General features: G+C 39.7%; 1 protein-coding gene and 1 long non-coding RNA gene across 7 annotated transcripts in view; one reads left to right on the forward strand and one right to left on the reverse strand.

Annotated features, from left to right (window-relative positions):
- The window catches only part of LOC127529182 (uncharacterized), a 333,856-nt gene that overhangs the window by 111,560 nt on the left and 207,120 nt on the right, over positions 1-15,176 (reverse strand). The window lies entirely within an intron of this gene.
- The window catches only part of cylda (cylindromatosis (turban tumor syndrome), a), a 54,266-nt gene that overhangs the window by 4,401 nt on the left and 34,689 nt on the right, over positions 1-15,176 (forward strand). For all 6 annotated transcript variants that reach the window (XR_007935862.1, XM_028809278.2, XM_028809276.2 and 3 more), the window contains exon 3: positions 13,708-14,052. Coding sequence is in view for 5 of the 6 variants with exons in the window: in XM_028809278.2 (XP_028665111.1) it covers positions 13,708-14,052 (345 nt within the window). In the remaining variant the exon portion in view is untranslated. The remainder of the gene's footprint in view (positions 1-13,707; positions 14,053-15,176) is intronic.

The following is a 15,176-nucleotide window of genomic DNA, read 5'->3' on the forward strand; positions in this document are numbered from 1 at the left end:
ATGACTGTACCGTTGCTTGAGTAACGCTCGGTGCTAACGCTGTTGGCACTTTTGTAGCCTAAGTAATCCTCGCATCTTACGTGAGACGTGTCTATACCTTTGCCCGAGTGACCCTTGGGACTAACACTTTCAGCGCTTTTCTTTCAGCCTGAATGATGCTCGGGTCTAACACTAAGGAGATTAATAATTTTGCCTTCTGTATCCGTCTCTGTGGAAAAAGCTCACTTCCTATTTGTTTGTTTAGTCTTTATGTTTTCAGTCCACAGTCTTGAATTTTGGCACAATATAGGTCAGGTTTTTGACTTATAATTTTCATCTTGGGGCAGGCTGGGGGCTTGAGCAAGTTACAAGAAATGCTATAGTGTGATCCATCAATAGACAAACCGTGTCATTCATGTTGTATAGGATAGCAACCAAGAAAATCTGGGTTTGATCCAGATCCACTACATTTAACTTTTTCTTTTATCAAGCATTCACCTAACTATTTTTGTCATGGTTTTTTGTCATGGCCCAAAGTTGCCCTGGTGGGGCCATATTGTCTCCACAGTTATTTATTGTTACACCACAAACTTCATACCCTGCCTGGCACTTGTTATCTGTTGTTTTTTAAACTACTTATTGCAATCGTTAAACCACATCAGAAAGAAATGAGTGTCGCTGTCATTATTGTAAATGTTATTCACTTGGAGTGAATGAGAAGTTCCTAAAATGTAATCCCTATACAGAAAGTAATGCAGATTAAAGGTAAATATTAGCAGGATCATATTTAGAGCACAGTTGTCTCTCTGTAGAGACCCTCATCAGGGTGAGCTGGGTGCATGCTCTGGGGCTTTGGCATATGTAAGAAAAAATTAATGCTGGCATTTTTCTTTATCAGCAATACCTCACGCTCATCCACGCAACACACAGATGTAGTTACTTGTACATTACATTGCTGCTCCTCAATCTTATGTATGAGTGACCACGGACATAAGTCTCTGAGGCAGACTCCCTGGCCCATTTTATTTTTACATGTGTTATTCATGCATTGTAGATTTATGCATGTGACACACTGGGGCCTCTTAGTATGGTCTTGCTGTAACTCATTTTCTAATTATGTAGGTAATACAGAAGAGTTGGTACTTGTCATCCATTATGCACCCAGCTTTGCTTAATAGTTGAATTAATAATAAACCTAGTGAGAGGCAGGACAGTATTCTTAAAGCTTGGCTCATCACAGCACAAACCTCACAGTAGAGCACAGATGCTAAGTAAGACATTATGAGGTGTCTCCAATCAGATCTGGAAGACACTCGCAAAGAAACCCCCCCCATAGAACCCGAATGGAACACAGCATTAGAAGAAACTGGCAGCATCTTTCAATTTGCACTTTCTGAACCGATGGCTGAGCAATTTCTTAAATGGAAACTGATTCTGCATCCTTTTAGTAAAGATTACAGGGTAAATGTATGTTGATCTCAATTTTTCTATTCTTATATTACACACTGTAAATGTTCCCATGCATTGCTGGTCTTTCTGTGGCTTTGAGTTAAATATATTTGATTCAGTTATTCTGTTATGCTTCAGTCCATCTATACATCTAAAGTAAGGTTTCAAAAATTTTCAGCAGCATATATATGCTTTTTCATGTCTGTAACAGTCTCTCTAATATGTGCAGAATTAATTTTGTAACATTACTCGTCATACTAAGTTTGTTAGATCTGTTCATGAAGGCGTCTGTTAGAATGCTCTTCCCCGTCTCACACACATTGCAACTGCACTTCATCTTAGTTTTGATCTGCTTTTAGCCTGCAGCCATGGGGCACACTGACACTGTGCTAAATCTGTTAAATCAAAGTTAGTCTTGTTACTGTAAATATGTACTAAAACCAGATAAGCACAGGGTCATCCCAAGCTCATTGCACACTGCAAGTGACCCACGTAGTGTGAGAAATACTGAGGCAGTTCTGAAGAGGGACGCAGTGCACGGAAGGTGGCCTCTGTTCTGTACCCATTATTGAATGGCCTAGTAAGTTCTTGAGCACTATGAACAAAGTGTGTGCTGTACAGAAAATTCACAATAAGGGAGAACAGATTTGCACTTCATAGTCTTCCTCTTCCTTCTCTCTCTCTCTTTTATTTCTAAACATTTAATTAACACAGACGCTTCATGATGTACACTTGCCATTGTAAATGGGACCAAGTTTGGTGGAGAGCAGTTGGCGTCTATATTTGGATTTCAATATTAGCTGGTGGAAGGTTAAAACAACAGGACACCATTAAAAACCAGATCAGCACAGGGTCACCCCAAGCTCATAGCACACTGCAGCTGCCCCATAATGTTTGGCTTGGTGGCTCATGACCGAAATGAGTGGATATAACCCAAACTGCTGACTCGGATCTCCTAATCAATTGGTATTTAGTTTAAGCACAATTCCATTTTCCTCACTTTAAATTTTCCGTGAAGTTTATAAATATTAACAGGGGCAAAGACAAGAAAAAGAGATACAGTTTTAAAGTAGTGAGTGATATGAAATACTACAGTGTGGTCTATTAACAGAGCAATGGCACCATGCAGGTAGAGATGGCGGTGTTTGCTAATTAGCACACTAACCTTTCAACCAAGCAATCAGGATTTGATATCCACTCATTTTCTTTTCTTTATTTTTTTAAAATTTTGATTAAAAGCAAATAACATTCCAAACAATCAAGTTAATCTTAACAAGCCAAAATTCAGCCTCCACCCAAAAGAAAGAGAGGAGAGCCAACCAACAAAGCAAATCTGTAAAAGCAGCAAGGAAGGAAGAGTGTCCTTTTCCCCGAATATAGAAGCTCATTCTCAAATGTTATGGATTAGATCCTGCCATATTGTAAAGTTTTGAACAGATCCTCTATGTGAAAATGTGATATTTTCCAATTAAAAGTGGTGGGTTGGGATTCTTCCAGTTGAGTAAGATATGTATATGTGCCAGTAATGAGGTAAAGGCAATTAGAGTTTGTTTGTCCTTCTTGACTTTAAGCCCATTTGGCAGTCCATCAAACGCAGCTGTTAATGGGTTAAGAGTGATGGTGACACCAAGGCTGTCTGATAGGCATTTTAAAGATTTTTGTCTAAAATGATGTTAATTTGGTGTACACCCAAAACATGTGGCCCAGTGAGGCTGGGGCTCGATTGCAACAACATTTTCTTTAGTTAAGCATTTCCGCTTATTTTTGTCATGACCTCTGGCTGCCTCAAGTGGGGCTGTATTGTCTCTGCACTTACTGTAATTATGGCAATTTGGGGTTCTTTGCACCAGATGGAAAGACAGAAGTACTGTAGTATGGATCTAAAGAAGCTAATAGTAGAAGCAATACTAATTATAATGATATACTGATTGCATCAAGTTTAAGGGTAATTACTTTTTTACCATTTAACTTTCTCTCCAGGGCAACACTGGATATGTTCATTAGTACGTGGTTAACATGTGTAGCTATAAAAATAGATTTCTTTGGTCTTATGAAATATTTTAACCTTATTATAAATGTGTTCAGCACAGTGAATAGTGGTCAGCGATGCTCCCTGACAATTCTGCTAGGGGCTTGGTACGAGACTCATCCTGGTGACTGTCTATGGTGTTAGCAAATTCTGCTCGTGTTTACATTATTTTTTTACCTGATGCCTCATTTTTCCATGATCCCAAAGAATTGCGGTTGAGTTTAATTACCATCTGTAATTTTATCAGATGTCAGTGTGTGAGTGAGTGCACCCTGCTGTGACCTTGGGCTCCATCCACATTTGCCTTCTGCTTTGCATTTAAAGTGGTTTCAATAAGTAGTTTGATTTTTAAATGTGTTCTAATACTTTTTACCTAATGAATGAGATATATATAGTGCTGTGAAAAAGTATTTGCCCCTTTTCTGATTTCTTATTTTTTTGCATGTTTGTCACACTTACATGTTTCAGATCATCAAACAAATTTAAATATTAGACAAAGAACCCAAATAAACACAAAATGCAGTTTTTAAGTCATGATTTTATTTATTAAGGAAAAAAAAAAACTATCCAAACCCTATGTGAAAAAGTAATTGCCCCTAAACCTAACAACTGGTTGTGCCGCACTTAGCAGCAACAACTGCAATCAAGCGCTTGCGATAACTGGCAATGAGTCTTTCACATCACTATGGAGGAATTTTGGCCCACTCTTCTTTGCAGAAGTGTTTTAATTCAGCCACATTGGATGCCACAGCATCTCAATTGGATTCAAGTCCGGACTTTGACAAGGCCACTCCTAAAACCTTCATTTAGTTTTTTTTTTTTTTTAAGCCATTCAGAGGTGGACTTGCTGGTGAATTTTAGATCATTGTCCTGCTGCAGAACCCAAGTGTGCTTCAGCTTAACGTCATGAACTGATGGCCAGACATTCTCCTTCAGGATTTTTTGGTAGAGAGCAGAATCCATGTTTTCATTAATCACAGCAAGTTGTCCAGGTCCTGAAGCAGCCCCAGAGCATCACACTACCACCACCATGTTTGACTGTTGGTTTGATGTTCTTTTTCTGAAATGCTGTGTTACTTTTACGCCAGATATAACGGGACGCATACCTTCCAAAAAGTTCAACTTTTGTTTTGTCAGTCCACAGAATATTTTTCCAAAAGTCTTGGAGATCATCAAGATGTTTTTTGGCAAAAGTTAGATGAGCCTTTATGTTCTTTTTGAATCACCTTGAAACTCTGCCATGCGTGCCATTTTTGCCCAGTCTCTTTCTTATGGTTGAGTCATGAACACTGACCTTAACTGAGGCCTGCAGTTCTTTAGATGATGTTCTGGGTTCTTTTGGATGAGCCATTGCTGCGCTGTTGGGGTAATTTTTGTAGGTCGGCCACTCCTGGGAAGGTTTACCACTGTTTCATGTTTTCTCCATTTTTGGATAACGGCTCTCACCATAGTTTGCTGGAGTCCCAAAGCTTTAGAAATATGGCTTTGTAACCTTTTCCAGACTGATAGATGTCAATTACTTTGTTTCTCATCTTTTTTCCTGAATTTCTTTAGATCACGGCATGATGTCTTCCTTTTTGGGATCTTTTGGCCTAATTCATGTTGTCTGACAGGTTCTATTTAAGTGATCTCTTGATTCAATAGGTCTGACAGTAATCAGGCCTGGGTGTGGCTAGTGAAATTGAATTCAGCTTTCCAAAAAATGTGATTTAACCGCAGTCACTTCATGATTTAACAAATGGGGCAATTACTTTTTCACATAGGGCCATGAAGGTTTAGATATTTGTTTTTCCTTAATGGGTAAAATCATTACTTAAAAACGTCATTTTGTGTTTACTTGGGTTATCTTTGTCTAATATTTAAATTTGTTTGATGATCTGAAACATGTAAGTGTGACAAACATGCATAAAAAGAAATCTGGAAGGGGCAAATACTTTTTCACAGCACTGTGTGTGTGTGTATGTAATATAATATAATATATATATATATATATATATATATATACACACGCCCAGGAAGACAGGAGGAGGGATCATGCCTCCTCCAGACCACGAGGGGGCGACCACCCTGGTTGTATTGGGGGCCACGGGTACAGGGCTTGGAAGCTCAACCCTGTATGGGCCCGTGGTCACCGCCAGGGGGCATCCCTATGCCTGGAGGACCCTGGACCCCAGCACTTCCTGGTGTGGCGGAAGTGCTGGGGGGAAGAAGAGAGGGGACACCCGGAGTGCTTCCGGGGAGACAGCCGGCCCTTCCACCACACTGGGGTGCCTTTATGACGAAAGAAAATTGGATCTCTTACTTTTCTATTATAATTCTGCCTATTTATTTGGGCAAAGAATGCCAAGCTAAGTACAGTGCATCCGGAAAGTATTCACAGCGCATCACTTTTTCCACATTTTGTTATGTTACAGCCTTATTCCAAAATGGATTAAATTCATTTTTTTCCTCAGAATTCTACACGCAACACCCCATAATGACAACGTGAAAAAGTTTACTTGAGGTTTTTGCAAATTTATTAAAAATAAAAAAACTGAGGACTCATATGTAAATAAGCATTCACAGCCTTTGCTCAATACTTTGTCGATGCACCTTTGGCAGCAATTACAGCCTCAAGTCTTTTAGATAGGCACACCTATCTTTGGCCAGTTTCTCCCATTCCTCTTTGCAGCACCTCTCAAGCTCCATCAGGTTGGATGGGAAGCGTCGGTGCACAGCCATTTTAAGATCTCTCCAGAGGTGTTCAATCGGATTCAAGTCTGGGCTCTGGCTGGGCCACTCAAGGACATTCACAGAGTTGTCCTGAAGCTACTCCTTTGATATCTTGGCTCCGTGCTTAGGGTCGTTGTCCTGCTGAAAGATGAACCGTCACCCCAGTCTGAGGTCAAGAGCGCTCTGGAGCAGGTTTTCATCCAGGATGTCTCTGTACATTGCTGCAGTCATCTTTCCCTTTATCCTGACTAGTCTCCCAGTCCCTGCTGCTGAAAAACATCCCCACAGCATGATGCTGCCACCACCATGCTTCACTGTAGGGATGGTGCCTGGTTTCCTCCAAACGTGATGCCTGGCATTCACACCAAAGAGTTCAACCTTTGTCTCCTCAGACCAGAGAATTTTCTTTCTCATGGTCTGAGAGTCCTTCAGGTGCCTTTTGGCAAACTCCAGGTGGGCTGCCATGTGCCTTTTACTAAGGAGTGGCTTCCGTCTGGCCACTCTACCATACAGGCCTGATTGGTGGATTGCTGCAGAGATGGTTGTCCTTCTGGAAGGTTCTCCTCTCTCCACAGAGGACCTCTGGAGCTCTGACAGAGTGACCATCGGGTTCTTGGTCACCTCTCTGACTAACGCCCTACTCCCCCAATCGCTCAGTTTAGATGGCCAGCCAGCTCTAGGAACAGTCCTGGTGGTTTCGAACTTCTTCCACTTACAGATGATGGAGGCCACTGTGCTCATTGGGACCTTCAAAGCAGCAGAAATGTTTCTGTAACCTTCCCCAGATTTGTGCCTTGAGACAATCCTGTCTCGGAGGTCTACAGACAATTCCTTTGACTTCATGCTTGGTTTGTGCTCTGACATGAACTGTTAACTGTGGGACCTTATGTAGACAGGTGTGTGCCTTTCCAAATAATGTCCAACCAACTGAATTTACCACAGGTGGACTCCAATTAAGCTGCAGAAACATCTCAATAATGATCAGGGGAAACAGGATGCACCTGAGCTCAATTTTGATCTTCATGGCAAAGGCTGTGAATACTTATGTACATGTGCTTTCTCAATTTTTTTATTTTTAATAAATTTGCAAAAACTTCAAGTAAACTTTTTTCACGTTGTCATTATGGGGTGTTGTGTGTATAATTCTGAAGAAAAAAATGAATTTAATCCATTTTGGAATAAGGCTGTAACATAAAATGTGGAAAAAGTGATGCGCTGTGAATACTTTCCGGATGCACTGTATATAGTTACTGGAGCTGCCTGATCCCCCTTTTTATATAATGCAACAATATTTTTTTGGTTGCATTTGTTAGGAATCTCCTGCATACAGCAAGAAATAGGGTATAAAATTAATCGGACCAAGTTCTCCTCCTGTGGTGTCATGAACATAACAACCGTCACTCCCGTTTTAAACTAGTTTAACGCCCTTGGGTTGTAAGAGGATATGGGCAAATACAACAGAGTGCTGTTAGAGATCTTTTGAAAAATGTCGTGGAGTACAAAGAGGGAACTCCCATGGGCCAGCAAAATGATTGTTTAATGTTTCTGAAGCTATGCTTGTGCCAAATATATCTGTTTCTCAGATTGTTGATGACGGCTTAAGTTTTCATAGCCTGCCTTTTTTTTTTTTTGGGAAGAAAAATGAGGATGTTACAAGAAAGCTGTGTTCTGAGATTTTGATATGTCAGAGAATGAACGTTCCCCTGAGCAAGGCTGTGGAGTCGGTAGATAAATCCTTCGACTCCGACTTCTTAGTTTCTGGTACTTCTGACTCCGACTCTGACTCCCCGAATCCAAATCCTCTGTATTTGATATGCTAATGTATTTTCCATGTTGAATAAAGGAAGACAACATACACGTCATTTAACCATAGAACTACTGGCTAGGAAGCTGAAAATCTACCGTATTGGCCAGTTTAAACAAAAGACAAGAACCCTTGAACACACATCACCTCCACCTACATCACTACACTTGTTTACACTCAAATGAACTTGTTAAACACATTATATCTGAAATAAAATGAAAACACTTTTTGTAAGGTACCATAATCCAGATTACAATATGTGAATGTCAGTTTGTATAATAGCTCAGCTGAACTTCACACTAGTAGTAACACAACTACTTACAGCAGAGAAGTACTTAATTATGACTGTTGTTTGTGAAATGGAACATTTGAACTTGCTGTATTTTTATTTTTTCATTACAATTTAAATTTATTAGGAGTCGGAGTCTGTACATTTTTGCTGATTCCGACCCCAACTCCAGGTACCCAAAATTGTCTCGGACTCCTCGACTCTGACTCCACAGCCCTACGCCTGAGTGCTTCATATTTCCTGCTCTTCATAATTGTTGTTTGTTTTATTAATTTTAAGTTCACACTGTGTTTTAGCTTTTATGCAGTTGTAACCTTTTCTTCCTCCATTTCTCAGCATTTTAAAATGCTTAGTGAAGACAGTTTCTGTCACTGCGGAAAGCAGAAAACTGTCTGTTTGCTAAAACGTTGCCTTGTCAGTTCATGTATTTTATATAGAAACTAGATTATGTGTGTGTGTGTGTGTGTTTGTCTCTGTGTTTGTATGGCCTGACAACACAATCCACATGAAATTGTCCCTACTGGGAATTGTTCCATTCTAGCTGCAGTCTTAATTGAAAAGACAGTGCTGACGTTTTGAAGTGATGTTCACCAGTAGCTGGGGTCCACTTAGCCCAGTGAAGTGAAGGGACAGTCCTGTCATAAAACACACTCTTCTCCAGAGCTGCATGCACCGTCTCGGCAGCTGTTCAAACACAATCTTGCTCAGAACATGAATTACCTTGGTAAAAAAAGATTTCATATCAGTAGTTATAACTAAAAAAACCTAATGATGTAAGGTAGAAATAAGTAAGCTGTCTGTCCAAGAAGATTAGCAAGCTGCACATTAGGGCTGTCAAATTAGCCAATAAAGTAAGGTTTGAATATTTACCATATATACTCGCGTATAACTTGGGTCTTGAATCCCAAAAAATCGATCATAAAATCAGACCCCAACTTATATGCCTGTTCAAAAATGCGACACTTAATTTTATTTTTTACATCTTCTTTCCTCCTCCAATCTTGCATCAGTTTCTCAAATGCATTGAATTTTGTTGCAGCAGCACAGTTACCAATTTCTTTCGCTCCTTCAATGACTTTTAATTTTTAAACCAGCTTCATATTTTGTTCTGATTGAACGCTCCATCGTAGATAAGGAATGCTCTTACGATAAAGGTGTATGAGGGTGTGAGATACAAAAACACAAAACAGTGCAATCATCGCTTCGGAATGGTTCAGGTATCACCGTGTGGTCACGTAGGCACAATACATAGAAACAAAAGGCCGTGTGCTCTGTGGTTACTCTGTCAGGTGGGCGTTAGCATATCATAATCTCTTGGACCAATAGCAGGAGTTTTCCGCAATCAACTTATACGACCGACGTTATAAAATACCAGAAATTATATACGGTAAAATCAAGTCCCGACTTACCTGCAGGAGAACTGAAACGCAAGTATATACGGTAAATTAAAAATAAGTAAAATTCAAATATATTCAAACTTGCATTAAATATTCTAGGTGTTACATTTACGTTTGTGCTGTACATACCATTATTTTATACTTTATTATTATGGCCAGAGTAGTAAGGAAAAACAGCAGAAACAAAAGAAAGAATCCTAGTGGCACTCTGACAACTGTTATTTAAAAATAAAAGAGCCATCAAAATCCCGTTGTCTTTGTTTCAGTCTAGTATTGACGGCTGGGTGTGCAAATCATTTTTGGGACAGTGAGCCATAAAAGCAGCCAAACAAAGGCCAACAGAGTATAATTGCAGACCACAATTCCATCATCACAAAATGGCCTCCGCATCAGTCATGAAATGCCCACTGCATGCCCCGTTACACTCTGGTTAAGATTAGGGTTGTGGGAGGGTTATCTAACTCGAAGGGCATTTTGTGACTGATGTTGTGGGCATTACCTGACCTGTCATAGGTATCGCAGGCTGCAGTTAGAGCCATCTGACCAAGGCAGCTGAAATCCTTTTATACTGGTGGCACTGCACTTTGCTACAATATTTTTAATACATTCAGAACTCCACAGCCAAAGTCCTCACCCACACAAAGCGTGTTCTGCTCACATCTCCTCTTTTCCTTCCCAACTTCTCTGGTTATCGGTTTCCATCAAGGATTAAATTCAAGATTCTGCTTCTCACCTTCAAAGCCCTACATTAACCTTGCCCCTCTCTACCGCACTAGGCTCCTAGCTCCTTACACTCCTTGTCACTCTCTCCTGACTGTCCCATCCACCAGACTCTCCACCCTGGCAGGCAGGTCCCTCAACTCTGGAACTGTCTTCCTCAGTCTGTCTGAGATTGCTCTTCGTTGTCCACCATTAAATCTCAACCTAAAACTTTCCTCTTAGACAAACTTTTGTCTTCTGTGTGATTTATTTATTAATTTTTTTACTCTGTATGTAAAGCGACCTTGGGTTTGTGAAAGGCACTCTATAAATGCAACTTATTATTATTATATTTTGTTTTACTCTGCAAATCATGAATCCCTTATGACTCTGTTGCATGGGCCCTGCTTGTACACTCGGCTGGAGTCCTGTGGTGCAAACGTATTGTGACATGTCTCCGTGCCAAATGGACACAGGCAGAGCAGTTTAATATCAGGAGAAATTCAGGTCAGTTATTAAGACAGTGGTAGTGTGAGAATAGCGATCAAAGTAAAAGAGCAGGCAGGCAGGTTGAAGACAGACTTGTTTTAATACTTAGGAAGTGTACAATGCACAGCAGAAGGATATCTTACTGCATTCATAATTAAATCCAGATGACACCTGTGGCCTGTCTCACAGCATCAGATCATGGTCTACATTTTTTCCCTCTGTTAGAGATCCAGCAATACTGTATTTTACTAAAGGTGGCCTGAATGTTTTTAATTGTACTTCATTGTTTTAGGTATTATTTTCCAAGCCAGCAGCCACGTAAAATCATAGACTAATTGTGGGACATGTTGTGTTTGCTGACGAGGCTTGTGAAAGTTAGTGTTTTAACACACTTTTTAATAAAAGGAAAATCAGAATTATGACAGTTATTTTCCATTTGCTTTAAGGAGATGGTCTTGCCATTAAACAGTCAGGGATCTCAGGTTTAAGAGTAAATGGACAGAGTTGGATGCAAAACTATACTTGTAGGTTTAGGAGAGGCGTTTAGATAAAATGCTCAGAGCACACATGTAGATGAAAGTGCACAGCAGTGGGACAGGGAAAGGAAAAAAGGGGGTCTGACTAAGTTTTACTCAAGAAGATAACAAGCTAACCATTCAAAATTATGACAAGACTGATTGTGGAAGTGAAGCACAAAAACCTCAGGAAAATTCTGCAGCTTTGCAACGCATGTCTGGAGTAACAGGATGCCAAAATTAGCGCAGGTAAATCGAAGAACCTTTGTTTTCACAATTGATTGTCAGCCTTAGCCTTCAAAGAAGACCTTTTATTTTATTTTATTTTATTTTATTTTTTTAAGTTATTTTCAAATAGCAACATTCGATCAGATATCCCTACTGCACATTCTGCCACTGGAAAAGAATTCACACATCAAACAGGGGATATGGGCCAGCATTAAATAAGACCTGACTAACAGAAACTGAAAAGGACTTACACGTGAGCAGATACTAAACAACTGATCCCAATGAAGTGGACCTCTGTTTTTCAGCTGTCATACAAACTGTAGTCTTTTGATGTCATGAAAATCGCTTTGCTTCCAAGTGAATGTTGTCATTTGTGTAGTGTAATGTTTAACATGTATTGTGAAACTTTTGAACATGTTTATTCTTGAAGCTGTTAGCTTTAAGGCTGTCACAATAAATAACTTGGGCCAGATTAATACATGGGCTTACTTTATTTAAACTTGTGTGCCTAAGAGATGGGGAGGAAACTTGACAATGACACAAAAAAAGCAGAGTGCATAAAAACATATGGAGCTTGTAGTCTGACTTAGAGGTTCTCAAATTAGGGTCTGATATGGGAATTCTAGGGGGCACCTGATGCAAAAGCATCTGAAACCGCAAGATGTAATGGCGCGTGGTGCTTCGGTAGGATCTGGCCACTTTAATGTGTTACTCTGCCAGCTTGTGCATAGTATTATAGTAGTGTAGATAAAATGTTCTTCAAATGTGGACTCTTTGTTATTTTTGAAAAAATCCGTTTAAGCCAGTGGTCCTCAATCACAGTCCTACGGGTTTTCATTCCAGCCAGTGTCCTAATTAGAACTCCGTCCTTACTGATAATGATAATTGGTGTTTAACTCTATGCCTTGTTAGTGCTTTCATTCATCAAATACAAATTTTAGCTACTTTGTAGATCCGAGGTCCTCCATTACAGTCCTGGAGGTTTGCAGTTGCTGCAGGTTTTCACTTTAACCAATTTCTTAATTAGAACCCTTTTATTTACTACTAAAGCAAAACGTTTTTTGGGCTTAATTTTAGTTCTCTTGCCTGTTACCATTCAGAACCCTTAATTACTTATTTTAGATTTTAACAGCTGCATTTAAGTTTTAATTGTTGCCTGGTTTCTTAATCAGACATTAGTTCATAATGAGATGCAGATAACCAATAAACCAGCAGTTCTCCAGCTCACAAGCTTACCATGAAGTATCTGTGATAAAAATGTTTAGAAATGAATGAGAGGGGAATTGGAAGGACCATTAAGTTTAAACCTGTTCTGATCCACAAAACACTTGGATAGAGTTCTCACAGAAGGAAACTCCACAGTGCAATTAAAATTGCTCTCGGGTGAATGCAAGCATTAACAAGCCAAACAGTTCAATACCAAGTTTCATTATCAGCATGGACTGCTTTCTAATTAGGAAACTAGTTGGAATAAAAACCTGCAGCCACTGCGGCCCTCCAGGACCGTGATTGAGGACCCCTAGTTTAGGCGCACTTGGTAATCAAGAATGAGTAAATCAAGTCTGCAATTTTAGTAAGTCGTAACATTTTATTGAACCCCTCTCTAAACCAACTAAACAAGAACATGTATGTCAACAGTTTTCATTTGCCCACTGTGAGAATGTATCAACTTTTTGTAGTTGTGACTTGACAGATGTCTAAGCCACAGATAAGTTAACTGCCTGCCACCACTCAGAGTAATTTGTCAAAACCGGACTTCTGTGCATTCCCACTCTTAGATGAAAAATCCATCTCAGTGTATTAATTATTTCACATTAGAGGAGAGGAGACCTTTTTACTGATTTTTATTTATTTATTTAACTGTATTTCTCTTCTTTTAAACCAAATGTTTATTCTACTTTCTGAGATATTGTGATAATGTTTGATTACGGGCTCATGTTTTTAAAACAAAAAGTATTCGGTTTGATTCCGTCTTCCCACTGTTCTGTGTATTTGTATTGAAGGTTGGTGAAACTGGTATGAAAGAAGCCTGTGAGCCTAAGCACCGATTGTGGTGCATCATTCTGAGGGAACATCTTTGTTCTTCGTGACTGACTATTCATGTTCTTGACCCACAGGAAGAAGGAAGAGGCCACGGCTTTACGGATGGATCCTATCAAGGCAAGCAGATCTTTCGCTGTGAGGACGAGTGTGGTGTTTTTGTCGCATTGGACAAACTTGAACTCTGGGAGGACTATGAGGAAGATGAGGAAGAGGAAGAGGAGGAGGAAGAGGAAGACCAGGATTTGGAATCTGATCATGCTCCTCTAGTAGACCCCAGAGACACAGAATATTTTACTCTGGAGATAAATTCTAGAGTGTTGGTGAAACTTCAGGACGGTTCTAAAGAGTATGGCACAGTTATCTACTGTGACATGCTGAGCCTGAATGATGGCTATGAGTACTTTGTAGGTGTAGACATGGTAAGTAAGCTCGCTGGGTGACCTTTCATGTCAGACATTACCTTGAAAGTTGGAGCATTTTTCATTTGTGTTTAGTTATCTCATGAAATACAGAGATATCACATTTTTGTTTTATAAAATGGTTTTGTAATAATGAGTCATATTAAAAATTAACAATGTATTTATAGAAGTACAATATTATGTAGTTGATAACCTGAGCCCCAAAAGGCTTCTGGTGGCTCTATAGGTTTCATAGATAGCAGATTCCAACTCAAGTGATGTAAAAATTACATCCAACAATGTCTTACTGTAGATCCCCCCCACAACCAACCACTAGCAATATCTTATAAAAAAGTCCAAAGGGGTGAATACTTTTTTTGTTTTATTTTCACACAAAGTTGAATCACAGTGCATTTAATTTGCTTTTTTGACATCTAAGAATATTACAGGTATAAAACACAAAATAACTGACCACATAAGTATTTACTTCTTTCAGTAGTCAATATTTAGTAGATGCACCTTTGGCAGCCATAACAGCCATGAATCAGTGTGCTCAGGTCTCGGGTCCATCAGCTCTGAACATCAGGGCACTGCAGTTTTTACTCATTTTCCTTTGTAAAGCTGCTCAGACTCTGTCAGGTTGCATAAGGATTGTGAGTGAACATTCTTTTTCAAGTCCAGTCATAAGTTCTTAGTTGGATTGAGATCTGGACTTTAATTCCATTAACCTTGTTGTTTTCGAGCATCCCTGTGTAGTTTTGGCTTCATGCTTAGGGTTGTTGCCTTACTGGAAAACAAATCTCCCAATTCATAGGTTTCTTTCAAACTGCTTGCAGTTTTTGTCCAGGATTTCCCTGTAATTTGTTGCATTCATTTACCCTCTACCCTCACCGGCCTTCATGGGCCTCCTGCAGGTAATTATACCTTCAGCATGATGCTGCTCTACGGTGGAGATGGTGTGCTTTGAATAAACATGGTGTTTACTTTAATGGCCAAAAAGCTCGATTTTAGTCTTATCAGATGACAGAACCTTCTTTCAGCTGACTTTAAGGTGTTTTCATGCCTTGTTTGTTTAGACCATTTTTCCTTTCGAGCTCTAGTCTGGTTTGTTTAGGTCAGTGGTCCCCAACTCCAGTCCTAGAGGG

Source organism: Erpetoichthys calabaricus, chromosome 9 (genome assembly GCF_900747795.2).
Source record: "Erpetoichthys calabaricus chromosome 9, fErpCal1.3, whole genome shotgun sequence".
NCBI classification, from domain to species: domain Eukaryota; kingdom Metazoa; phylum Chordata; class Cladistia; order Polypteriformes; family Polypteridae; genus Erpetoichthys; species Erpetoichthys calabaricus.